At 50.4% G+C, this 26,413-nt stretch overlaps 1 protein-coding gene across 1 annotated transcript in view; it reads left to right on the forward strand.

Annotated features, from left to right (window-relative positions):
• The first annotated feature begins 2,179 nt into the window (after window positions 1–2,179).
• The window catches only part of LOC149366530 (uncharacterized), a 52,144-nt gene continuing 27,910 nt past the window's right edge, over window positions 2,180–26,413 (forward strand). The window contains exons 1-5 of the mRNA XM_089571233.1: window positions 2,180–2,267; window positions 4,612–4,716; window positions 10,296–10,509; window positions 11,792–11,948; window positions 19,974–20,095. Of these exons, the coding sequence (XP_089427359.1) occupies window positions 2,180–2,267; window positions 4,612–4,716; window positions 10,296–10,509; window positions 11,792–11,948; window positions 19,974–20,095 (686 nt within the window). The remainder of the gene's footprint in view (window positions 2,268–4,611; window positions 4,717–10,295; window positions 10,510–11,791; window positions 11,949–19,973; window positions 20,096–26,413) is intronic.

A 26,413-nucleotide genomic window follows, 5' to 3' on the forward strand; every position in this document is an offset into this window, starting at 1 on the left:
TTAACAAGAACAGAAATGGATGGAGATGGGCCCAGTGTCCCTTTTTAACAAACGGATATATCGAACAACTTCAAGCCTCCTGAAAGGAAACAGCGTAAACAGTAGTGAGGATCAGCACAGCGGGGAATTACCGGATGTCAGCCGTGCACGCTGTATGACAATAGTGCTGTCAGGTGTGGCACGGGCCTGTTACTGCGGATGCGCATTTTGCATCTGGTAATCCGGGATTGCACTTCGCCGATAAGCACGCCTCCAGTATGTGGCTCATGAAAGAGCGGTTACAGGGACTGGTTGGTGGTTCATCGTCTGGGAACCGCGCTGGACTTAGACATGAGACGCTGCAAGAGACTTCGTCAGTCCTCGTCCTTGCAGTGTCCCTTGTCGAAGTCCAGCGCGGTTCCCACACGATGTGGCTCATTTCATGAAACATCCAACGCCAATGTGCGGAGGTCGTGGGTTCGGATCCCAAAAGCTGGACGTGCTTGTCTGTTCTGCTGCTTCTGCAAAATTGTCCTCCATCTTCAATAATTACGCAACTAATCTCCCACCCCCATCAACGCCTCTCGTAAGAAATGTTCATAAAAATTGGCTGTGGTTTGACCAATAGCCATCCCCAGTATAATTGCGGAAGCAATGGCGCGGAAATCGCAGCGGCGGCGGCACCTCTGCGTCACCCGCGTAGCGGAGGAGTCGGCGGTGGCCCCAGCCCCGCAGCTGTGCGCCGTGTGACGTCACTCCTCCTGGAGAATGCACTGCTGGCGCAGCGGCGACGGCACCTCTTAGTTACCCGCGCAGCGGAAGAGTAGGCTGCGGCTCCGTGCTGCTGTGACGTCACTCGCTCCACGCGCATGCGCAGTTGGGACTCTCCTGGGCTCCGCGAAATCGCTCACACCTAGCGTGGTGTTGCTTCCGCAACAAAAGAATAAAAAATGCACACCCCCATGCTTTCTCGGGTTCAGTGAAAATGTTCCTTCATTCCGCTAAGTTAATACTATCTGATGTTTAGTGAGCAGTTATCCAGATGCCAGCAGGCTGTGGTCTAGTAGCAGTTTAAGATCACAGGAAAAAAGCTGAATGCTACCAGCCAGTTGTTTTAACGCTGTCGCCATGCAGTTCCCGGTTTCTCCGTGACAAAATTCCCTCATTGATCAGTTAGGGTCACGTGACCTTGGTGACGTCAGTGTAGTCACATCACCCCAACTAAGTGACCAATCAGAGAGCACCACCGAATTTAAAATTTCCTCACTGGTCAACTGGGAGATGAGGTCTTCATTGGCACGTGATCCCGAATCAGCCAACCATAGAGCACCTCCAAAATAGTACGAATTAGTGGATGCATTGGGGTGGATTATTGTGTAGGATTAGTATGATCCGTTATAATAATCCAAAGCACTCGAACATTCTGGAAGGTGATGGCTGATGCATATCATTTAAGGACAATGCAACCGGTTCCAACTGGAATTTTGGCGGGAATATTGCTAGAAACACTAAAAGCTCATTTTAAACATCGTGGCACTCAACCTAAACGCTATCTCATTTTTTTTCTTTAGGAATATTCTTCAGGCCCCCAAGTTTTTGTTTTCTGCTCTTCAGACAATCTATAAATAATCTCTTCAGAGCGTAAAAGAGAAGACTATACTTGACCGGGTGGATGTCAATGAGTAATTACTCCCTTATTACAAGACTATGCTTGTTGAGAACTCAGCGCTCCTACTGTACTCCGCATGAAAACTAAATACACCCTGAAAAAAACTTTGCGGTATGTCTCCGTGTTGCTTCCTGCCCCGTAGTTATTTCAGCTATTTACTGTATTAATTTCAAATCACTGTAATCTTTCTTGATGTTGTAATAGTTATATATTTGTTTCATTCTGTTTGGTGACCATTTTCTTTTTTTGCAAAGTTCATTGCAACGTCTCTATTTTTCTTCGTTTTGCCAATGTTAGCTGTCTGCCAGGCGCTGCCACTCAAGCCCTTTGAGGCTTTGGTAGGCCTGATTTATGTTGTCTGGCAATTGACGTGAATAAAAGTTCTATCTATCTATCTATCTATCTAGCGCTCCAAGCGGTGATCTTCGACAGATGTTAACGTGGCCTAAAGGTGCGGCCGCGCTACCCGATTTTGTTTCCTGCAGAGCCGCTCCCAGAGCTGGTGGCAAGGAAAGCAAAAACTGGTCGAGAATGGCCTTTATGGGGACCGCATTCATCGTGGGGCTGGTTCTGCTAATTGGACTGACGTACTTTACGACGTCCTCGGAACATTCTGGCGGTGAGTGCGCCACAGCAGCTAGGTCTGAAGGCACCCGATTTTGACCGAGTGTTCATTCTTTGGTGCTCTAGACATCAATAAACATAATCATCACGCGGAATTCGCCGACGAACAAGAAATAATTTGTGACTGAATTCCTTCTGCAATGTAGCTTTGGTTGCCGTTTTAGCAGCCGAAGGGCGGCTTTCACGTCACCAATAGGTTTTTGATCACATATGGAATAGAAAAGCTTCAATATAGTCTCTGCTTCGTTCTTTTAGTATCGCCGTGCCAGTTCAATTCATCACCGCTCGCGATAGGTTGCTCGGATGGAGCAACATGGGTCTAGTGAGTGAGTGAAAAACATTTATTGCTCCAAAAATCAGGTTTTAGCGGTGGGCCGATGTCGTCATGTCTTCGGCCTCTTCACAAGGTCGGCGCCCCTATTCCAGGGCACCGCTGAGTCTTGCTGCTTCGCAGGCGTGCTGCACCAGTGCCCTTTGGGCCGTGAGCTCGCTGCTGGTCAGCAGGCCCTCTCATTGTTCCGCATTCGGGTCATTTAGCTTGTGAAATGCTCTGTTACGTTCGCATTCCCATGTGATGTGATATAGCGTGGGGGTTGCTCCGCACCACGGACATGTGTCCCTGTATTGTGTAGGGAACATTTTATGTAGTATGTATAAATTGTGGAAAGTCCCTGCTTGCAGTCTCCGCCAGCAGACCGCCTCGGGCTGTGTTAATGATGTGTGGGGTGGTGGGTATTTGAATCTCCACCCTCTGTAGTAGTTTAATATTTCTGCGTACGTTGGTTCCACCGTCATGGGGGCCTCCAGGGTTTCTGACTGCCCTGCTCGGCTCGTGATCTCGCGAACTAGGCTGTCTACCCTCGAGTTACCCTCTATCCCGGTGTGTGCCGGTATCCAGGAAATCCTGTGTCTTAAGGTCTTATTTGGAAGCTTTGCTTCGAGGAGGATGCTCAGCGCTTCCTTGCTTATTTTGCCCTGTATGTAGTTCCTGCATGCTGCTTTGGAGTCTGTTAGGATTATCAAAGACTTGTTGCTACGGTAACCTTCGGCCGCCGCTAGAGCTACGGCAGCTTCCTCCCCCTCCGTTACCGTACAGTTTCTTAATGTCGCGCTGCTAATTGGTTCCCCCATGTAATCTACCACTGCTGCCGCGACTCGGAACTTTCTGGTCCTGTGGTCCCATGGATAGAGGGCCGCGTCTGTGTATACTGTGTTTTCCATTGTGGCTAGGTTCCGCTTCACATAGTCTGCCCTGGCCTGCCTTCTAGCGGCATGGAGTCTAACAAGCCCCACCGGCGGCAGCACCTGCCATCCCTACTGAAACGTTCTATATGAGCCTCTCGTATGGAATTCTGGGAATATGGTGCCCACAAAATATTGATAAATATAAGGAAATCCATATCTTGTCTGTACGGAGTCTTTAAGCATTCCACATAAATTCCATGCGATTTCTATACAGTGTGCATGACGTCACATAGCGCCTGTAAGTTCCCATACGTGCTTTTTATAGTACATAACGACTCTATATTATCCATACTGACTCCATAAAATTTCTTACGGAAACGTATGAAATTATGGAACTCGTCATATGGAAACTTTCAGTAGGGATCGCAGGGAAGTGAGTGGCGCATAGCTTAACCGTTACACCACTACGCCAGGAGCGGTATAAGGACTCCCACGGGTCTATGAATATAGAGTAGATAATGACCAATTTCGCATATATGGACTAACGCAAGGCGCCGCTTAAGTGTCCTTTCCAGTTGCTGTGCGCTAGAACCAAGGCCCCCATTCACCGATTGCACCGATCTTTGTATGAAGCCCGCCTGAGTTTGAAAACCGAGTCTCGAACCAAAACCGTAGCGAAAACCACGCGAGATATTAAGGCGAAAGCCTTTAATGGCTCGTGCTCGCGGTGTCCGTCCGCGCGCTGGAATCGTGCCAACTGTGGCCTCTCCTCCGCGCAGCGGCGCAACCTCCTCCCCTCCTTAGCAACCGGCACGCCGGTGGGGGGCGCAGCTGCGCATAGCAACCGTGACGTCACACAGTAGCGGTAGAACAAACACGCGCGTACACTGTAACGCGCGCGTCGGCGGTGGCAGCTGCATCGCCGCTCCTTCGCCAGACGTCTCGTTGCAGTTGAGTGAGTGAGACGCATGGCTCCGAAGCGGCCCAGTGATTCCGCACCAAGCGATTCGGGGAAGTGGCAGTGGGTTGACCACAAGGCTTTCGCCAAGCTCACTTTACAATTTTCAAAGTGTCTTCGGTAATATTTTTTCTAACGGCTCTTTCTGTTGCGTATAGGTGCGTAACCCACTGTGTTGCACTTGGTTGAATTCCAGACAAGCAGGCCGATGAAGACGAAAGCAGCGGTGGTCGCAGCGTTGTCTCCTCGGACGGTAGCTCTCCAGCATACATCGGTACGAAGAAAAAGACTCCTTCCACAGGTAAGAGGGAAAGAGACGACGGCGTTTGTTACTTTTTGGATCTCAGAATAATAGCGACGCCTTCGAAACGACTTAGGCTCGGTGAATACGTGTTTTGAACGCTTTAATAGAAGGGTTTTGGAAGACTGCTTTATTTTTTTTAATTGTGCAAATATGCCCTGCGGCATAAGAGAGTTAGATATGCATACGCAAACCGGTGGCGGCTATAAATGCCATCAAGGCCCGGTACTGGGGTAACCCTGAATGCCGAGAGACTGCTTTATGAGATGGGCAAAATGGAATCTTTTTCTAATTGCTGGCCCACAAACACAGATTCGCGGAGCAGAAAGTCGAGACAACAATTAAGCATCATCTCGGCCATTCTTCATGTCTCGTCTTTCTGTGCTACGACTCTCTGTCAGTCGGTTTATAATGCTCAATAACTCTGGTCGTCAACCCCTACAAAGGAACATAAGCCCTACACTCTAATGACGAATACGGCTATATGGGAATAAAAAGGGACTACACTGTGCTCTGGCTCGCTCCTTCTTTATAAATGGGGGTGCTCTAGAGAACACCTTATTCCCTAGCTAGAGGACCGCTTGCTCTCCTTTCACTCCATTCTGCTTAGAGTGCTGAGTAAGTATCCTGCAGACCCGCCTCCACTCGCAGGCTGTACAGAGATTGGGCAGCATTAAGTCGAAGTGTGCGTAGTGAGACGTTTGTTGGCTTGTAGTAAAAGAAAGAGAGTGAAAGAAGACAAGAAAAGACAGAGCGATCGAGTCTTAAAAACACGCAAGATGTCTGCAGCTAGGTACGGGGTTGTTGCTCTGTTGCCGCAGAAACTTGTGAAGTGAGGCGCGTTTCAGTTTCAGTTTATTTACCTTACATGTGTACAACAGAAAATCGCAAACACTGTACGGACTCATACGCAACAGCTATTTTGGAGCCCAAGAATTGAGCATGCGTGGCTGCAGCTCCAAAAGCAGATAATGTACATAAAATAAGTGCGAGTACTGCTACCAACACTAATGTACAAGTAATATTACATAAAATAAAACATTTCAAGGTTTCCTCTGAGTGAAATTTAAACAATGCAAGCAAATTTGTACCCTTATATCCAGTAGAAGTAACAATGAGTGTGTGAAGTTCCTTAACTTTTGCACGGCCGCTAAAGGAACAGCAAGCTGGAATATTGGAGCAAAATAAGCCCAGATACCATTATTTGTTCCCTTTGTTAATCATTTAGGTAACAATGAAAATGACGGTTGCCCTTCAGGATGTCATTAAACCGTCGCCCTTCATGCCTTCACAAGACCGTTACCGTTCAGGGGCTGCTGAAGACGCCCGGTGATATTGTTACTGAACGACGGGAATCCTCAGCTGTAAAATGATGCGGCATAATGAGCATGTGCGTGATGCAGTTCGATTTTCGAGCTCACTTGTTACGCACAGAAAGCGGCACCAAACTCGCTGAAAGAAGCACCTATCATACACATATCCAAACCTACGACCTCCGTTTACATCTTCATATTGGGCACATAGCCAGTTTCACTGAACGGATGTTCAACCTAACAGTTCGCTAAGAGCTTTCACGACGAAGTTCGCTATAGTGCGTGGAATGTGCTCTGCGGCTATATTTTTACTCGGCCGTCTTCGCGCAATTTTTGCCCAATCGTCCCCCGATTGATGCCTTATATGAACACGAACAAAGCTCACGTGAATAGGTATAAGGAATACCATGCATTGAAAACGTTAGAGATCACTGCAGCAACCCGCACTGGAAGAATGCGGAAGCAATGAGGCCTCCTTCACACTTGTCGCCTCTATTTGCTTCACTTTAGACTGTTTGCCTCTCTTTTTGCCTCTTTTTCTCGCTTTTTACTTCTAATTTTGACGTCTACCGCTATTTTCACATGCACAGACTTGGTGCTTTGTGCTTATGTTCTATTCATTGATTTGATAAGTACCGACCCTGCATCGATGACTTATGCTTAAACGGCAAAGGGGGACCCTGAGCTGTACACCTTGTAAACGGTTGGTACAGAGTCTGAACCCGGCGGCAACGCGAGCCTACCGGGTTTTCGTAGGGCAAAATGTGACATGTGGCTATAGTAAACGAGCTTGACATTTCCCGCAATCGCAAAGTCAGCCGAAGGTTAACCTACGTCACGCTGAAGTTTATGGGGTTCAAATAAAGGGGGTAAATGCGTTCTCCCCCCTTAACCACGGCCGACACAGTTCAAAACCGCCGGCCCCACCCTGTGATCGCGGGCACTACCGAGCGCACGCCGACCACGGCGGGCCTTGCTCTGAGGGAACAAAGGAACGACACTGACACAAGCAAGGCATTTATTGCTGTAACAACAATAACGCCTGCTCGCAACAAAAAACGCTAAAGAATCGAGGTTGTCCGGCTCACCAGCAAGGTTAGGAGCGAACGTTCGCCCAAGCTAGGGTAGGGGAGATACTCCGAGTCCGGACGGGATGATCTAGCGGGAAAAGTTCCCCCGACGAGGCCTCGCCCCGCTGGCGGAGAGCGAAGCATCGTGCCGACACGCCTGCACGCGACGAGTTCCCGAGTTGAGGAGAAAGAGCTATCCCCTGCGAGTGCGCGCAGCAATCACACCATCCATGGCGCTCGTGTCACTTAAAGTCACTCAAGTGACTTTAGTGTCACTGCGACGCCGGCGCCCTCTCTTGTTAGTTAAGGTAACTAAAAACTAAGGGAGATTCATAACGGGGAAACAAAGCGAAGGAGACGAAGTGGGGCGAGTCTCCACAGATTTGGTGGTCATTTATCGTGTCCACTGATAGTTTTGTCCTCTCTCGCGATGCGCCAGCGGCTACGACAACTAGGACGACGACTCGGAAGACGACCACTACCAAGAAGACGACTCCTGGAACGACGACTACGCCCGCTAGAAGTAAGTGTCGCTGTAATGCTCGTGTGCACAAAACTAAACAACGCTTCTAACCAACTTTCGATAGATGCTATAGTGCCGAGATGACCACGCGGCTCTGCAGTAATGTAGAACTCCTATATCAACAAGCAGCCTCATGTTCCGTACATTGATGGTATAAATGTCTCTTCCGGTTTGTATATCACGGTGAACTGCTGCGCGCAGCGCTGGTTCTAAGTGCACTGGTTCTGTTCACGGTCTTTACGAAATAAGAGTGCATGAAATTCGTGCCAGGATGTTTGGTCCATGTATACCTCCAGCAGGGATACAGAAATTTAGCAACGGAGTTGACTGCTGCCTCAGCTGCTACTCGCCACCTGTGAAGCAAATATTCAAAGAAGATGTCAAAAAATAAATGCAAGTTAAAGCTTCTCGTACAAGCTGAACGTTGTGCAGTAGTGGAACAATGTCTTCCGGCAAGTCATAAATATATCCACAGCTGAAGATCATGCATAAGGTTACAATTTTAACGCCCATAAATTGGGTTCGATGACGTCGAAATGCGGGACTATAGGGTACACGGTGTCGAGTACAAATATTTATGTGTACAAACTAACGAAAGCATAGATAAATTAAATCATCAATAAACAAATCAATCAATCGATAAAATCGTTTTCATTCGCAAGGCTGCCTGAACCGGCCTCCCCCAAGGCAACAGTGACAGCAATACTTCATAGCAATGCAGACAGGTCATGTAATCAGCAATATACAATAATATATAGACTTACCTACAACGCAACAGTAATGCTGTGTTACAAGGAGAAAAAGATTAGAGCTGAAAAACCACTGGTACATTACACGCATGTGTAACACAAAGAATTAATGACGCACAGAACACCATAAAATGTACTCAGATATTATGACGCTGACGGTATGATTGAGATGCCCTTTTGGAAGTCCTCGTAAATCAGCAAGGCATGCTGACCGCTCACTGCTGCAGCTCTTTATTAACCTATAAGCATACTTGTATGAAGTGAAACACAAACTGGTTATACAAGCGAAGGGCGATGATAGCTCGGTCACAGTAAAAAATAGAGCACTCTGGAGGTCCAAGTCGGATGTAGTATAAAGGGTGCGGAAAGGAGAACAAGCCTTAGGACTAATGTTCTTTGAAGCCATACTGTGCGTGACACGCTGGTCATCTAAACGACGGTCCATTGTAAACAGAAAGTGGATTCCAAGGAAGACAAGACATTAGATCAGGACGAGAGAGAGTCAGATGGGGAGAGGAGATTTGGAAGAGTGCTGCTACCTGGTGGCCACCACGGGCGTAGGGCACGGTTAGTTTGGGGTATACGAGGGGGTACCCAAAAGAAACCGGACTAAATTTTTTGGTCGGCAAATCTTCTGTGGTACCGCGTTTTGGCACTAGCAGCGCATAGAACGAACATTCCAGAGTCAGTAGGCCCAGTGCCGTCGTTGAAGGAGGTCAGACTAGTTTAGGCAGAGTTTTTGAGTGACGACTGTTTTGTGTGAATGTCGTTTTTGCAATGGCTGATTTTCGTGAACAGCGTGCGGCGGTGAAATTCTGATTTTTGCTCGGAAAAAGTTGAATGGAAACTCTTGAAATATTAAGAAACACGTACAAGGACGATGCTATGGGGACAAATGAAGTGTTCCTGAACCGAATCCTGAATCAAAGCAACAATCATGCCAATGTAAAACTTCAAATTCACCTCGCCTCAAGAAAGCTCGTCAGGTGAAACCAAACCTCAAAACAATACTGATTTGTTTTTTCGACGTGAGAGAAGTTGTCTATTGAGAATTTGTTCCGCAGGGTCAGACAGTTAGCCAGGCTTTCTACTTGGATGTTTTGAAAAGACTGGGCAACAGTGTGCGGTGGAAGCGGCCAGATTTGTGGCGGTCGGGTAACTGGTTTTTCCATCATGGCAATGCCCCTGCTCTACGACAATTTTGGGCCAAAAATGGCATGACCCCTATTCCTCAACCCTCATACTCTCCCGACCTTGCCCCGTGCTACTTTCTTTGTTTCCTAGAATGAAAAAATAGGTGAATGGAAAGCGTTTCGCTGATGTTGCTGAGGTGAAGAAAAAACGACGGAGGCACTGTCAAGCATAACAAAAGATGAATTTAAACAATGTTTTGAAAAATGGGATGAAAGATTCGACAAGCGTATCATTGCACGTGGGGAATACTTTGAAGGATATTGAAGGTCTGTGCTTAAAATGTGAACAAATAAGTTCAAACAAAAATAAGTCCGGTTTCTTTTGGGTACCCCCTCGTATATGCTAGAGGCCTTTTTTCTTTCAGGGAACACGACATGGCTGATGGTAATGATAATGGCGGTTACATCGGGTTTCGTCTAGCTGAAATCGCTATAAAATTTAACGCACCATTATTTTTTCTTAGCAGTAAATTAACAAAACAAAAAACGACGCGGACGAACCTGAGCGAGCGTATCGAAACGCAAACATGCACTCTTGAAAGCCAGCGCGACCATAATTCGAAAAATAACGGGAACTGCCTGCAATCTTCATCATTCACTGTTTGAAGTCTATTAATGTTAAATAACAATTAAGGGACAAACGCTGCTAATATAAACAGCGGCCCATTTTTTCAGTCCTTCATTTTGCTGATTTCTCTTCTGATTTTCCCACCGCCTACTCCCTTTCGCAGTGGTACGACTGACCTGCACTTTCGGCGTCTCCGGAGTTGACATAGCCATGGTTCCCCAGGATGGCCTGTGTGACTATATCTTCTACACGGATGTATACTACAACGTTCAACGACATCGAATAATACCCACCCACGGCATGGAAGCCTTTGAAGCGCTCAAAGAGGCCGCCAGAACTTACAATATCACTACAATGGGCACCTCCATGGCTTTAGGGTAAGCGGACTCTATTCGGGACTTATGGCTCTCATAACTTAGGAGGGTAGATGTGTAGGCCAGTTGGTGAGACATGAAGGAGCTAGACACCGCAGCGGACACGGGACAGAGAAAGAAGACGACACAGGGCGTCGTCTTCTTTCTCTGTCCCGTGTCCGCTGCGGTGTCTAGCTCCTTTATGGCTCTCCACAGCTTAGCCACTGAACTTCGTTTAATTCATTTAACCTCAGAGTTCTAAAGGTATGATGTGAGAGGTTTATCGCCTCAAAGCTGGACGTAAGCTGTGAGAGGTGCTGTTTAGTGGAGGACTTCGGATTAATTTCGAAGACCTAGGGTTGTTTGACGTTCGCTCACATCGCACAGCGCACGTCAAACGGGTGTTTTTGCTTTTTTTATTATTAGCGAGAGCTCTACTCTTGGCTAAACTTCCGATTTCGAACTGGATGAGACAATGACCTTCAATGCCTCCCAAGATCAAACCGAACTTAACTGCGTGGTGGTATGGCCCAAGCTATGGTAGTATGGCCACGTGATCACATGAGTATGACCACTGGTGCCTGACCTTGACTTTGACATTTTATTTAAGACAGTGGGCACCACATCGACAATGACCTTCAGTGCCTCACAAGGTCAAACCGAACTTAACTGTGTGGCGGTATGGTCCAAGCTATGGTAGTATGGCCGCGTGATCCCACGAGTATGACCATTGGTGCCTGACCTTGACCTTGACATCTGATTTGAAACAGTGAGCACCACATCGACAATGACCTTCAATGCCTCACAAGGTCGAACCGAACTTAACTGCGTGGTGATATGGCCCAAGCTATGGTAGTATGACCACTGATCATATGACTGACCATTGGTGCCTGGCCTTGACCTTGACACTTGATTTGAGACAGTGGGCACCACATTGACAATGACCTTCAATGCCTCAGAATGTCATACCGAACTTAACTGCGTGGTGGTATGGCCCAAGCAATGGTAGTATGGCCACGTGATCACATGAGTATGACTATCGGTGTCTGACCTTGACTTTGATATTTGATTTGAGACAGTGGGCACCACATTGACAATGACCTTCAATGCTTCATGAGGACAGCTTGCTCACTGTTTACTCCCAAATAGCCGTATTCTTCTTTAGAGTGTATGGAATTCTGTACCCTGAGGAAAGTTGGGCCATTGGCACCTGTATTGTTCTTAAATGATACCAACCGTGGATTACAATTCACTGCCCTTCAAGGCAAAGTAGCTCTTTCTCTGTCATATTCTTGGCTCTGCGCAGCGCCATCGGGGATATCGTGGAGAAAGAGGAATCAAAGCTCCTAAAAACGATGCATATCCTTTTCCGCGACAACTTCGTCCACTTCGGCATCCTGAACATCGACAGGATTGACGAAGATTTCGAACATCTCCAGAGAACCGACTTCCGGTACCTAGACGTAAGTTTTTCTGGGTAATCGTCGAATGTAGAGAGCCAACTGACCAGGATCCACGATGCAAATTCCATTCTCCTCTCGACCTCTAGAATGCAACATTGATGAATACGACGAAAGCCGCGGTGTCTCACTCTAGGGAGAATGGGCGGGTTCTCTTTATTTTACTTTCTTTTTCCAGTCCCGCCATAGCCTTTTCTGTCTGTCTGGGTGAACACATGAGTCAAGCCGTTAGTCAAGGTAAGGCGTTAAGAAAATTCAAGGGGCACTTTGGCTCTCTAAAGTGCTGCAAGGCGAAATCCTTTCCTGGCGCACTGTTCGGCAATGACTGCGAGACTGTTTGTGCTGTGTTAGTGCTTTATTTGACTACTCACTTTGACTACACATTAAAACTGCACACTTTGACTGCCGACTTTGACTGCTACTTTAGCACTACTCTGTCTCTGCTTCGATGAGTTCGGTTGTATCCGTGGCTCTGTTCGCAGTAATGAGGTTTGTAACGTGGTCACCCACGGACGCCTTACGCCCCCTGTCGGAGCGGACGGTAACTATTTTATTAGTTGTCGTCTGCTCCAAAAGGGGGCGTCAGGCATCTGTGGGTGACCTCATTACTTCGAATCCGCGCACTCTGACGTCATAACCATTTCGACCAACCGAAAAGCGTGACAGCTCTGCTGACAGCCTTCTGTCGACAACGATGAGGCATTAAAGGCTTTCGCCTTAAAAAGGAAGAACAAAGCTTTGTTAACCATACGCCAGCTATTCAGGGCTAGCATTCGGGTACATATTGACCGAACAACCCAACTCTGAATGCAGGCACACTTTTAGTGTGCATGTTCGGTGCTGATGCGGATGAATCCGTCAAACGCACCTTCATGAAAACAGGTGGGAGAGAGTTTGAAGAGGATATATGTGTGAATGAATCATGTCAAGGAGCCCGGCATAATGACAGAATTACCGGGAACGCATGAGTGAGTGGTTCTGAGGCTAGCGTAGAGCCAACTGCACGAAATCATGTAGCTGGAGTCCTATCAGCGAGTATGGGTGCTGTAGTTCACACTCTGCGGTAACGACTCTTATGCGAGGTGCCTGTAGATGGCGCTGCTGCAGCCGAAGAAACCACGAGCTCCAGTGTTCCCGGTAAGCGTGGTCCAGCCTGTATATGCAAGGTAGGGCATGCCTGGGTAAGTTTAAGACACTGGTGTACGGGATAGCGGTGCCGCATATCGAATTCATGTCCAACTCACGCACGACCTTTTCGACCCGCTTCTTCCAGGTCACACCAATGCAGTCTTAGCTGTGGGAAGATCCATAGCTTTTGATCGCACTGAACATCAGGCGATCATGACTGCCCTGTCCCCACTGAATGTGGGTGTGCGCACGTACGCCTACATTCAAGCATTTCTCACTGACCGCACGGTTGAGATACACTTCGGCCATCTGTCTTTCCCCTCCTACACGCTTCAGAGTATCGGCACCCCTCAAGGATCCGTCCTTTCCCCCTTTCTCTTTAACATTACCCTCATCCCCTCGCCCGAAAATTGGCAACTATTCCCCCCCTGAAGCACACTCTTTATGCCAACGGTATCACCCTGTGGACCAACCACGGCAGTGACCGCGGCATAGAGAACACCTTACAGGAAGCAGCCACACTCGCCCAGAATTACGCACGGACCATCGGACTGTCTTGTTCCCCAGAGAAGTCCGAACTCTTCCTCATCCGGCCTAAGAACTACCGCTGCTCCCGCTCCCCCATTACCATTGAACTGAATGGCGACCCGGTACCTGAGGTTGGCACCCTCCGTGTATTGGGCCTGCACATCCAGAACAACGGCAAAAACACCACTACCCTCAAGAAACTCAGGCAGGTTGTAGGCGCGATATCGCACCTCATCCGCAGGGTTTCGGGACATCATAGAGGCATGAAGGAGCGCGACCTATGTCGCCTCATTCATGTCTTTGTCCTGAGCCGTGTGTTGTACACTACCCCATACTTAAAGCTATCCAAACATGACATAAACGCTTTGTATGCTTTGATTCGCAAGGCATTCAAGGTAGCACTTCATCTTCCCCTCAACACACCCACAGACAGATTACTAGGCCTGGGCCTCCACAACACGATCGGGAAACTGGTGGAGGTCCACCGACAGGCCCAATACATCAGGCTCACACAAACCTCCACAGGTCGGTATAGCCTGGACTTTCTCGGAATCAGAATACCGGCCAACGACCCAACCCTCCCCGCCATCCCACGACCTCTTCACCGAGAGCTTCTCATCAGGCCGCTCCCGATGAATATGCACCCGTCACACCATGAGCAGCGCCGTAGAGCCCGTGCGAAGGCACTCCATCGAGCGTACGGCTCCGGGCCGGACGCCGTATGGGTGGATGCTGCCTGCACGGGTGATGAAGCGACAGCAGGTGTGGCGGACTCTTTATCTGCCCTCCTCACACTGCCTCTCCCTCCAGACACCTCCCCAGAGGCTGCAGAGGAAGCCGCCATTGCACTTGCTATCACCCGCACGGAAGCGCGGTACATTTTAAGTGACTCGAAAACTGCGATTCTAAAGTTTGCTCGAGGCCGAGTCCATGTCCCTGCTTCTGGCATACTGGACTCGCCCGATGCACCCCCACCCTGCCAAGTGGAGCTGATATGGGTGCCTGCGCACTCCGGGAACCCCGGAAACGAGGCCGCCAACCTTTTAGCCCGAGGTTCTTTAAACCGGGCTCAGGTGGCCTCGGATCGGGGTTTCACGAAGGAGCGCATGCACACATTCAGCGAGCTGACACAGTCCTACAGAGCATCACACCAGCTCTACCCCCCCCCCCCCCCGCTCCACTCCTCCCTAGATAACAAACAAGCAACACTCTGGCGCAGACTACAGACACACTGTCTCCCCTTACCCTAGCCCACTATCATCCCTCCTTCCCCACTCCGGCATGCGCCCTATGCCTGGAACCCTTCGCTTCTTCCCCACACATCCTTTCCCTCTGCCCGGCGGACCCTCCCCGCGGGACCTAGAGCACCTCAAGACCTGGGATGACTGGGAGACCCTGCTGCGCTCAGAGGACCCGGCCGTGCAGACCATCGCCACCGGCCGTGCTGCCAGTGTTATGGACCTTAGGAACATAAACACTTGAGTGCAGTGGGGTCGTGCGGGGATCCTGGGGCGTGCCCCGAATTCCTCTTCAAATAAAGTTTTCTCTCTCTCTCTCTCTCTCTCTCTCTCTCAACATATCCGCAGACCAGCCGACGGCAGTCTTGTATTTTTTCCTGTTAGTGTTTTTGCTATCGCCAAAAGCATTCTTCATAAGTTTTCGATGGCAGTCTTAGCTGCTCGATGCGATCGATGGAAGCACGTTCAAAGAAAGATTTTTTACACATCGGAAGAATGAACCAGTGCATTCAATATTTCCTTAACAGTACCTCACAATTGTTCGATATTCAAAATTTTTACCCGAGAATGTTGGACATGTTGGTGCGTCTGGTTGTCGGCAACTGTAGGTAGCACTCCATAATTATAAGTTATAAATTGGTAAATTGGTTTTTGAGGAAAGGAAAGGCCGCAGTATCTGTCTCACATATCTCGGGACACCTGAACTGCGTCGTAAGGGAAGGGATGAAGGTAGGAGTGAAAGAAGAAAGAGAGAAAGAGGTGCCGTAGTGGAGGTCTCCGGAATAATTTCGACCACCTGGGGACATCGCACAGCACACGGGCGCCTCTTGCGTTTCGCCTCCATCGAAACGCGGCCGCCGCGGTCGGGTTCGAGCCCGGGTACTCCGGTTAGGTATACGAGCGCCTTACCACTGAGCCACCACGGCGGGTGCAATAATAAGTTATCTGATCACTCATTTCCTCGCGCGGTAATAATTACAAAAGATTCGATCACCTCAGAGCAAACTGTCCGCGAGCTGTCATATTGACATTCTCAGCAATTGCAGAAGGAACTCGAGGTAGCCGTTGTCGGGTGACGCCTTAAGTTCAGTACTATTACTAATACTACTGGGTACTATTAAGGATTGCTCTGGATCTGAGAACGGCGCAAAACAGTCTCAAAGCCTGGCCTCTACATGTCCTGCTTTCTCGGCCAAAAATTTTGCAATTTGGAATATTGTAACACACTGTCATGGAAATACTGAAGGTAATAGTCCATTCTTCTGATACATAGCAATGTATTTCTTTTAGAGTGTTTCTGTCGATCGCATCGAACAGTTAAAACTGCCATAGAAAACCAATGAAGATGATGATGATGATGAAAACTTTATTTATAACAAGGGAGTTTTGGACACGTCGGTCCTTGGGCCCCCGCACGGCCCCACTGCACTCAAACGTTCATGTCCCACCTGTGGCGTGCCCAAATCCACACTTTTCCATTACCTTTGGGAATGTCCTTCCCCAAAGGCAGTATCCCCCATCCCCAATCCCACTCATTCTTCCTGGGAGGCTGCTTTACGGACCGCTCAGCCCGCCGGCCAGAAATGGCTAGTGGATCGGGCTTTACGCGAAGCACTAGCCCGTGGACTCCTGGACCAGTAGGGGACCACCCTGGAAGATTTTTTTTTGTGTAATAAAGTTGTTTCCATCCATCCCGGAGGCTCATGACGCTGGCAGCCCGGCCGGTGGCGATGGCTTGCTTGGCCGGGTCCTCGGAGCGCAGTAGGGTCTCCCAAGCCTCCCATGAGGTAAGGTGCTCCAGGCCCCGCGGGGGAGGATCCGCCGGGCAGAGGAAAAGAATATGGTCGAGGGTGGCTTTGGGGTGGTGGCAGAGGGTACAGGAAGGGTTCGTGTGGACTGGGTGATATCGCAAGCGTATATAAGGGGAGGGCAAAGTGCGTGTTTGGAGCCGCCTCCAAAGTGTCTGATGGTAATTGTCGAGGGAAGGATGAGGTGGGGGTTAGAGCCGACGCTCGGCTTTGTAGGCCTGCGTCATTTCACTGAATGAGTGCATGCGCTCCCGCGAGAACCCCAGGTCGGAGGCCGCCGGTGCCCGGTTGAGAGAAGCTCGGGCTAAAGCGTTGGCGGCCTCGTTTCCGGGATTCCCGGAGTGGGCAGGCACCCATATCAGCTCCACATGGCGGGGCGGGTGCGCGGCGAGGGAGTCCAGTATGCGAAATGCAGGGACATGAACTCTCCCGCGAGCAAAATTTAGTATGGCAGTTTTGGAATCTGACAGTATATATCGCGCCTCCGTGCGGGTGATGGCCAGGGCAATGGCGGCCTCTTCGGCCTCCTCCGAAGTGGCAGTAGGGGTTATGTGAAGTGTGGCAATGGGTTGGAGAAAGCTTTTGATGGCAGCAAAAACACTAATAGAAAAAAATTAGAAGACTGCCACCGGATGATCTACAGACATATTGACTGCTATAGTGAAATTTTACATTGTATGAAAAAATTGGCACTGGCCTAGCTCTGGTTAAACATGGAGCATTGCGAAAGCAACGAGGAGAGCGATGGAGGAGTCGATGGAGAGCGCGCGGCAGCGGCAGCGGCCTCGGCATGCTAGCTGTGCTCCACTACTGCGCATGCGCAACTGGCGAGCGCGGCGGCGGCTCCTCTGAGTCACCCGCACAGCGACGGCGGCGGCGGCACGCCAGCTGTGCGCCCATACTGCGCACATACTGCGCAAGGAAAGGCCATACTGCGCATGCGCGAGGAGCAGTGACGTAACTGCTCCTCGCGCATGCGCAGTATGGCCTTTCCTGAACTCCGCGAAATGGCTCGGTGACTCGCGTAGTGTTGCTTTCGCAACAAAATGGCGTTGATAAACAGTTTCCCACTCAAAAATACTTTTGTCCAGAATTGTTGGATATGTTGGTCGGTCTTGACGACAGTCAGGGCCGACCAATAGGAACAGGACTTTGAGGCTCTTTTGTGAGAGCGTTCTGTGATTCGGGCCCAGGTCTTGCGTGTGCTTTCTACATGGTGGTGGTGGTGGAAAACATTTATTTACAGATAAACTTCGGGAGGTGAGGTATGAGCTGACCCAAAGGGGGCCAGCCCTCACAAGTACTAGGTGGAGGTCCCTAGTTCGGGACCCCAGTGGCGTCGGCCGCTGCCCGGGCTCGTGCGACCAAGGCCCGTTGGGCCTGCAGGTCAGAGCAGCCGAGCAGGGTCGCCTCCCAGTCCTCCCGGGTTGGGTTGGGGTGAGGGGGGATAGCAGGGTTGGAGGGGCAGGCCCACACCATGTGGTAGATGTCCGAAGACTTCTCCGCACAGTGCGGACAGCTGCCCGAGAAAGAAGGGTCGAAGTGTTTAAGAGCTGCCGGGCACAACAAAGTATTAGTATACAGGCGGAGCAGAAGCCGCTCCTCCGCCTTTGACAGACCTTTACACGGGCGGGGATAAAGACCATGGCCAGATTGATAGAGTAAAACGATGTCTTTGAAGGTGTAAGCTGGAATAAATTCGAGTTCCTGATCGTCGGGGTCGGAGGGGAATGTCCGGTGAGAGAGCGCGCGGGCGGCGGCGTCAGCTGCCTCATTTCCCTCAAGGCCCATGTGAGCAGGAGCCCAAACGATACGCCGGTGAGCGGGGTCCCCGGTATAGACGCTGTTTTGGAGAATGCGGTAGGCTAGATACGGTACCCAGCCCTGCTCGACGTTCCGACATGCCCCTCGCGAGTCGGAAATAATTGTTTTTGAATTGGAATGAGATGCAGCCAAAGCAATGGCGACCTCCTCCGCGTGTGTTATGTCACGGGCTCGGAAAGTAAGGCCGTTCACTGTTTTGGATTCGTGGACGACTGCGGCCGTGAACCATCCCCGATGGTGGGGGCCGGAGGCATCCACGTAGAATACGCCGGGTTTCGATCCATAGTGGCGGGCCAGGGCTTCCGCCCGCGCCAGCCTCCGGCCATTATGGTCCTCACGGTTCATGTTCGCGGGAAGAGGGCGCACGTGGAGGGCGCATCTCCACTGGGATGGAATACGTACGCGCTCTTCCATGAGAGTGGTGTGTTGGATGTGTAGTCGGGCAAGAAGGCGGCGACCCGACGATGTCTTCGAGAGACGTGTGTATTGGTTGGTCAGGTGAGCTTCCCGGAGCTCCCGAAATGTGTTCACCATGCCCAGCCCCAGGAGGCGCTTGTTGGAGGTGGTCACGGGGAGGTCCAGAGCCCGCTTAATAATTTTGCGGAGGATGACTTCGAGTGAATCCTCGTCTTGCTTCCGCAGGTGGAGGTATGGAGTCGAATATAGAATTCGACTGGTTACAAATGCATGCGCCAGCCGCAAGGCGTCCTTACATCGTAACCCCCCGCGCTTGTTAGAAACCCGGCGGACTAAGCGGCCCACCTGGTCCCCCACCTGACGGAGTTTGGCCAATGTTGTTTCTGACCGTCTGTCTTGATGTATAAAGAGCCCCAGTACCCGGACTTCGATTTTTTCAGGGATTGGACCTGTCTCAAGAGACAATGAAATTTTGGCTGTGCACTTTGGTGAGGGGCGTATGTGCACAAATTCAGACTTTTGGGTGGAGCATTGGAGGCCGCAGCGGCGAGCATAACGGTCCACTATGGTCGCCGCCTCCTGCAGGTTGGCCTCAATGTCTCCAAGGCAACCCTGTGTGGCCCACAGGGTGATGTCATCGGCGTACAGCGCATGCTGTACACCGGTGACAGCGCCCAGCTGGGCCGGTAGGCGCATCATAGCCAGATTGAATAAAAGGGGAGAGAGCACCGCGCCCTGTGGTGTACCCCTGGTTCCTAAATGAAAAGGGCCATGTTCCTTATCCTGGATTCGAATGTAAGATTGTCTGTCTGTCAAAAATTTCCGAATGTATTGAAAGGCGTTTCTGCCGCAGTTAGTTTGAGAGAGGTGGGTGAGAATGATCTCGTGGGTAACGTTGTCGAATGCTCCCTTCAAATCCAAGGCGAGTACGACCTTGTCATTGTGAGCGCATTCGACGGGGTCTTTTTCGAACCCTCCTGAGTCTAAGAAAGTTGAGCCGCACGCGGCATTATTACCGCTGATTGTCAAGGCAGGAATTCCCCAGTTTTCCTGACGCCAGCGCTTCTGCCTGCGAACTTTTGCAGACGATCAGTCACTATCTCAGCAGCAAGCACCCCCCATCGAAGTACCACTGCGCCATCGGAATGGGAGTGACCAAGAAGGACTATGCACCGCTACTCGTTGATCGGGCGTTGGAGCCAATCAAGTGAGCCCACTCTTCCTACTGTGGAGCGCAGCATTTATACCCACCTTAAAATTGCTGGTTGTTTGAATCCGGCAGACAACCACGTTGCATGAAGCATCAAAATGTGCGTTTTGTTCTTTTCGATATTTTTTTTCAGAGGCGATGTCATTACAAACGTCGTCGCAAAAAAAAATGTCTTGTCGGTCATAAAATTTCCTGATTGGATGAGGATAAGTGACGTCACGAGAAAGGACTTGACAAATATTCGTCCGTATCGCCACCTCGAGACACCTCTAACCACCTGTTAGATGACTCGAGGAGACATCTCGTGTGCAGAGAGACGTGTAGGAATGCGCAAACCTCACCATGTGCGAATAACGCAGAACTCAGTGCGAATGCATCAACAGCCTCGAATTCCATCGCACTGTCAACGCGCACAGTAATTGCGTGATGTTATTAATGTAATTAGGGGTCCCCGTGAATTTCTCCGTGCAACGAAACAGCTAAAACCGGGCTCTGTTGATTAATAGAGTTTATTTACAGCGACCATTGTATGATGTGGTTTCTCCACAGTTACCAGCGTCGCCATGGACATCATCATCATCTCCATCAGCCTGCTGAGGTCCACTCCATCCCAAAGGTCACTTCTACTGACCTCCAAGTGACCCTCCGCTGCGCTAGCTATGGACACCCTATTCGATCCTCTGTAATCGACCGGACCATCCGGTAGTTGGCGATCGGACGTCACCATTGGTTGCCGTTGGCTGCGGGTATATCGTTGCGAAAGCAACACTACGCGAGTCGCCGAGCCATATCGCGGAGCTGACGAAAGGCCTACACAAGTCAGTGCTATGGCAGCTTCCTCTGCAGTCTCTGGGTTACCCGAGAGTATGGAGGCACAAAAGTGAGGTACATCATCAGTGACTCCAAAGTTGCCATACTAAATTTCAGCAAAGGCCGGGTCTCCCTTCTAACGAATACAATTCTAAGCCGCCATGTCATAGACCCGAAAATTACACTAGTCTGGACACCAGCACATGCATCCCTGCCTGGTAATGAGACGGCCCACGAGTTCGCCCGAGGCTTTTCCTTCCGGGCGGACCCGAGCAAGGTGGTCTTTACAGACAGGGATCGCATGGTGACCTACAGAGAAATTACACAGCACTATAGTTTGCATCGAGCTAGACTTCCTCCAGCGGATAGACCCTTGTCCAGATACCAAGCCATCAACTGGCGCCGGTTACAAACTTACACCTTTCCAAATCGAGCCCTCTGGAGTCTTATGTACCCAGGGCAATTTTCAGACAAATGCGCAAACTGCGAACTTAGGGCCACCTTGGACCACATACTATGGGAATGTCCTCACGCCCCCGGGAGAGACGAGGTATAAACGCGAAAATACAGTGGAAGACCTTACTACTGAGCTCCGATCCGGCGACTCAGCTACAACTCGTCCGACAGGGCGAAGCTGCCGCCGAGAGTCAAGACCTTTCGGCCGTTGCCTAGGCGGGTGGCCCTGTGGCTACCCTCTGTCCATTGGACATTAAAAGCTTTCCTATCCTATCCTATCCAATCCTATCCTGACGAAAGGCCCTACTGCGCATGCGCGAGGAGCAGTGACGTCACACGGCGCACAGCTGGCGCGCCGCCGCGCTCACCAGTTGCGCATGTGCAGTAGCGTAGCGGCGCATAGCTAGCCTGCCGGGGCCGCCGCCGCTGCCGCGCGCTCTCCATCGCCTCTCTCTCTCCTCGTTGCTTTCACAATCCTCCAGGTTTAACCGGAGCTAAACCACTGCCAATTTCTGACTGACCAGGGGACCAAACGGGCCCGAAATGAACAATGAAAAATGAAAAGCTTAAAGAATACGGCCCCAGGCTAATTTTAAGGCGGAAGCCTTTAATGCCTCATCGTTGTAAGCAGCAGTTGTCGACAGAAATGTCACGCTTTTCAAATGGTCGAAACGGTCGTCAAGTCACAGTGCGCGAATCGTATAGTGATGCTCGAAGTAAGTGGGGCTAAGTTTAGTTAATTGCTTACTTAACCAATTAGCCTAATTAACCTTTATACTCAGACCAGATAAATAAATAAAACGAAGTAGGAAATTGGCCGAGCTTGGGAATCAAACCCCGGTCTCCGGAGTGCGAGACGAGCACGCTACCACTCCGCCATGCCAGATCGACGGTTTGGAATGAACGAAGGCGCGTCTAGTGAATACGGTGTCTTCGTTCCCTCCCACCGTCTTCCCTTCCAGTTACGGCGAGGTCTAGGTGTCCACCGAGATATGAGAGACATATAATTTCCTTTCCTCAAAAACCAATTTACCGATGAGCAAGGCGTAGCACCTAACGGGCGATGGCGTTCTATGGACTCTCTGGCAGCGTTGAAAGACGCTGTCGCGTTCCGCTCTTAGATGTGAAGCTTAACATCTTAACCACACATCAGTGACACAAGCAGCAGCACTGTGCTTAAGGCTTTCGCCTCACCGCACTTTAGGTCAACAAAGTGCCCCCCTGAATTTTAAGGCGGAAGCCTTTAATGTCTCATCGTTGTAAGCAGCAGTTGTCGACAGGAAATGTCACGCTTTTCAATTGGTGGAAACGGTCGTGACGTCACAGTGCGCGAATTTCAAACGGGGCCATTGTACTTTGGCTAGTAACCATGCAACCAATTGAAGGGATCGTATAGTGATGCTCCAAGTAAGTGGGACAGAGCTTAGTTAATTGCTTAATTACCCAATTAGCCTAATTAGCTTTACTAGTCAGGCCATATAAATAAATAAAACCGATTAAGAAATTGGTCGAGCTCAGGAATCGAACCCCGGTCTTCGGCGTAAGAGACGAGCATGCTATCCACTCCGCCATGCCAACTCGATGGTTTGGAATGAACAAAGGCGCGTCTAGTGAATACGGTGTCTTCACTCACTCTCATCCTCCTCCATTCCCTTCCGGCGAGGTTTAGGTGTCCACCGAGATATGAGAGACAGATACATTTCCTTTCCTCAAAAACCAATTTACCGAGGAGCGAGGCGTAGAACCGAATGGGCGATGGCGTTCTATGGACTCCTTTGGCAGCGTTGCAAGACGCTGTCGCGTTCCACTCTTAGGGGCGAAGCTTAACATTTTAACCACACATCAGTGACCACACTTTAGGTCAAAAAAGTGCCCCCCTGAATTTTGTGAGACAGTTACTGCGTAATTTCCTTTCCTCAAATACAATTTTCATTTTCTTCATTACGGTTCCTCTTTATCTATCTTCTTTCACTCCCACTTCCTCCCGTCCTCTACGGTGCGGTTCAGGTGTCCACCGAGATGACAGAGAATTACTGCGCCATTTCCTTTCCTCAAAAAGCGTTGCGTTCAAAGGGCAAGGCATCGCGCCGGACGGGTGGTGTTCCGTGGACTCCCTAGCAGCGCTACAACGCGCTGTCGCGTTCCACTCCTAAAGGCGAAGCTTAAGCGTCATTAATTAGCAGTTAATTAGTATTCAGGCATTAATAAGTAATTAACCATTAATTAGTGATTTGTCATCAGTTAGTAATTAGTACTAAATTATATGTGACGCCACCAGTGCCACAGAAACAGCGAAGGTGGTGCGGAAAATGCTTCCGCGTCTACCCACTTTAGACAGTCGAAGTGCCTGTGAATTTTTTTGTTAAAGGCTACTCAGCAGGATACCACACTCACACCATTGATCAGGTGACAGAGAAGGGAGCAGCATACAATTTTATGGCGAAAGCCTTTAAAGGCTCATACTGTCGTGACCAAGACGTGTTAGCAAATTTGTCCGCGTTTCAGATTGGTCCAACTGGTCGTGACGTCACTGCGCGCGAATTCTGAAGGGTGTCCACCGAAATATGTGAGACAGTTACTGCGTAATTTCCTTTCCTCAAATAGAATTTTCATTTTCTTCATTACAGCCCCTTTTTCTCTTTCTTCTTTCACTCCACTTCCTCCCTTCCTGTACGGTGCGGTTAAGGTGTCCGCCGAGATGACAGAGAATTACAGCGCCATTTCCTTTCAAAAAGCATTGCGTTCAAAGGGCAAGCAGCAGAGCGAAAACTTTATTGTACAAGGAATTCGGGGCACGCCCCAGGGTCCCCGCACGACCCCACTGCACTCAAGTGTTTATGTTCGTAAGGTCTATAACACTGGCAGCCCGGCCGGTTGCGATGGTCTGCACGGCCGGGTCCTCCGAGCGCAGCTGGGTCTCCCAGTCCTCCCAGGTCTTGAGGTTCTCTAGGTCCCGAGGGGGAGGGTCCGCAGGGCAGAGGGAAAGGATGTGGAGGGAAGAGGGGAAGGGTTCTGGGCATAGGGCGCATGCTGGAGTGGGGAAGGAGGGATGATAGTGGGCTAGGGTAAGGGGTGAGGGAAGAGAGTGTGTCTGTAGTCTGCGCCAGAGTGTTGCGTGTCTGTTATCTAGGGAGGGGTGGGGCGGGGGTAGAGCTGGCGTGAGGCTCTGTATGCCTGGGTCAGCTCACTGAATGTGTGCATGCGCTCCTTCGTGAATCCCCGATCCGAGGCCACCTGAGCCCGGTTTAAAGAACCTCGGGCTAAAAGGTTGGTAGCCTCGTTTCCGGGATTCCCGGAGTGCGCGGGCACCCATATCAGCTCCACATGGCGGGGCGGGGGTGCATCGGGCGAGTCCAGTATGCCAAAAGCAGGGACATGAACTCGGCCTCGAGCAAAATTTAAAATCGCAGTTTTGGAGTCACTTAAAATGTACCGGGCTTCCGTGCGTGTGATAGCAAGTGCAATGGCGGCTTCCTCTGCAGCTTCTGGGGACTTGTCGGGAGGGAGAGGTAGTGTGATGAGGGCAGATAAAGAGGAGTCCACCACAGCTGCTGTCGCTTCATCACCCCTGCAGGCAGCGTCCACCCATACGGCGTCCGGCTCGGGGCCGTACGCTCGATGGAGTGCCTTCGCACGGGCTCTGCGGCGCTGCTCATGGTGGGACGGGTGCATATTCCTCGGGAGCGGCCTGATGAGGAGCTTCTGGTGAAGGGGTCGTGGGATGGCGAGGAGGGTTGGGTCGTTGGCCGGTATTCTGATTCCGAGGGAGTCCAGGATATACCGACCTGTGGAGGTTTGTGTGAGCCTGATGTATTGGGCCTGTCGGTGGGCCTCCACCAGTTCCTCGATCGTGTTGTGGAGGCCCAGGCCTAGTAATCTGTCTGTGGGTGTGTTGAGGGGAAGATGAAGTGCTACCTTGAATGCCTTGCGAATCAAAGCATCCAAAGCGTTTATGCCATGTTTGGATAGTTGTAAGTATGGGGTAGTGTACAGCACACGGCTGAGGACAAAGGCATGAATGAGGCGACATAGGTCGCGCTCCTTCATGCCTCTGTGATGTCCCGAAACCCTTCGGATGAGGTGTGATATCGCGCCTACAACCTGCTTGAGTTTCTTGAGGGTGGTGGTGTTTTTGCCATCGTTCTGGATGTGCAGGCCCAATACACGCAGGGTGCCAACCTCAGGTACCGGATCACCATTCAGTTCAATGACAATGGGGGAGCGGGGACAGCGGTGGTTCTTAGGACGGATGACGAGCAGTTCGGACTTCTCTGGGGAGCAAGACAGTCCTATGGTCCGTGCTTAATTTTGGGTGAGTGTGGCAGCTTCCTGCAAGGTGTTCTCTATGCCGCCGTCACTGCCGTGGGTGGTCCACAGGGTGATATCGTCGGCATAAAGAGTGTGTTTCAGGTGGGGAATAGTTGCCAATTTTCGGACGAGGGGGATGAGGGTAATGTTAAAGAGAAAGGGGGAAAGGACGGACCCTTGAGGGGTGCCGATACTCTGAAGTGTGTAGGAAGGGGAAGACAAAGGGCCGAAGTGTATCTCAGCTGTGCGGTCAGTGAGGAATGCTTGAATGTAGGCATACGTGCGCACACCCACATTCAATGGGGATAGGGCAGTCATGATCTCCTGATGTTCAATGCGATCAAAAGCTTTGGAAAGATCCAAAGCTAAGACTGCCTTGGTGTGACCTGGAAGAAGCGGGTCAAAAAGGTCGTGTATGAGTTGCAGCATGGCGTCCTGTGCGGACAGATGGGGGCGGAATCCCACCATGCTATGCGGGTAAAGATTGTTGTCCGCCATGTGACTTGTGAGTCTCGCTAACACAACATGCTCGAGGAGCTTCCCGAGGCATGAGGTTAGCGAAATAGGGCGAAGGTTTTGGATGGTAAGTGGTTTGTTGGGTTTGGGTATGAATATTACCTTCGCGTGGCGCCACGACTGCGGGAGGCTACCCTCCCTCCAGCACTGGTTGAAGTATTTCGTAATCTGGGTGATCGATCGGTCGTCCAGATTACGGAGCATGGAGTTTGTGATTTGGTCTGC

Source organism: Amblyomma mixtum, chromosome 1, assembly GCF_055824585.1.
Source record: "Amblyomma mixtum isolate Tamu chromosome 1, ASM5582458v1, whole genome shotgun sequence".
In the NCBI taxonomy this organism is placed as follows: Eukaryota; Metazoa; Arthropoda; class Arachnida; order Ixodida; family Ixodidae; genus Amblyomma; species Amblyomma mixtum.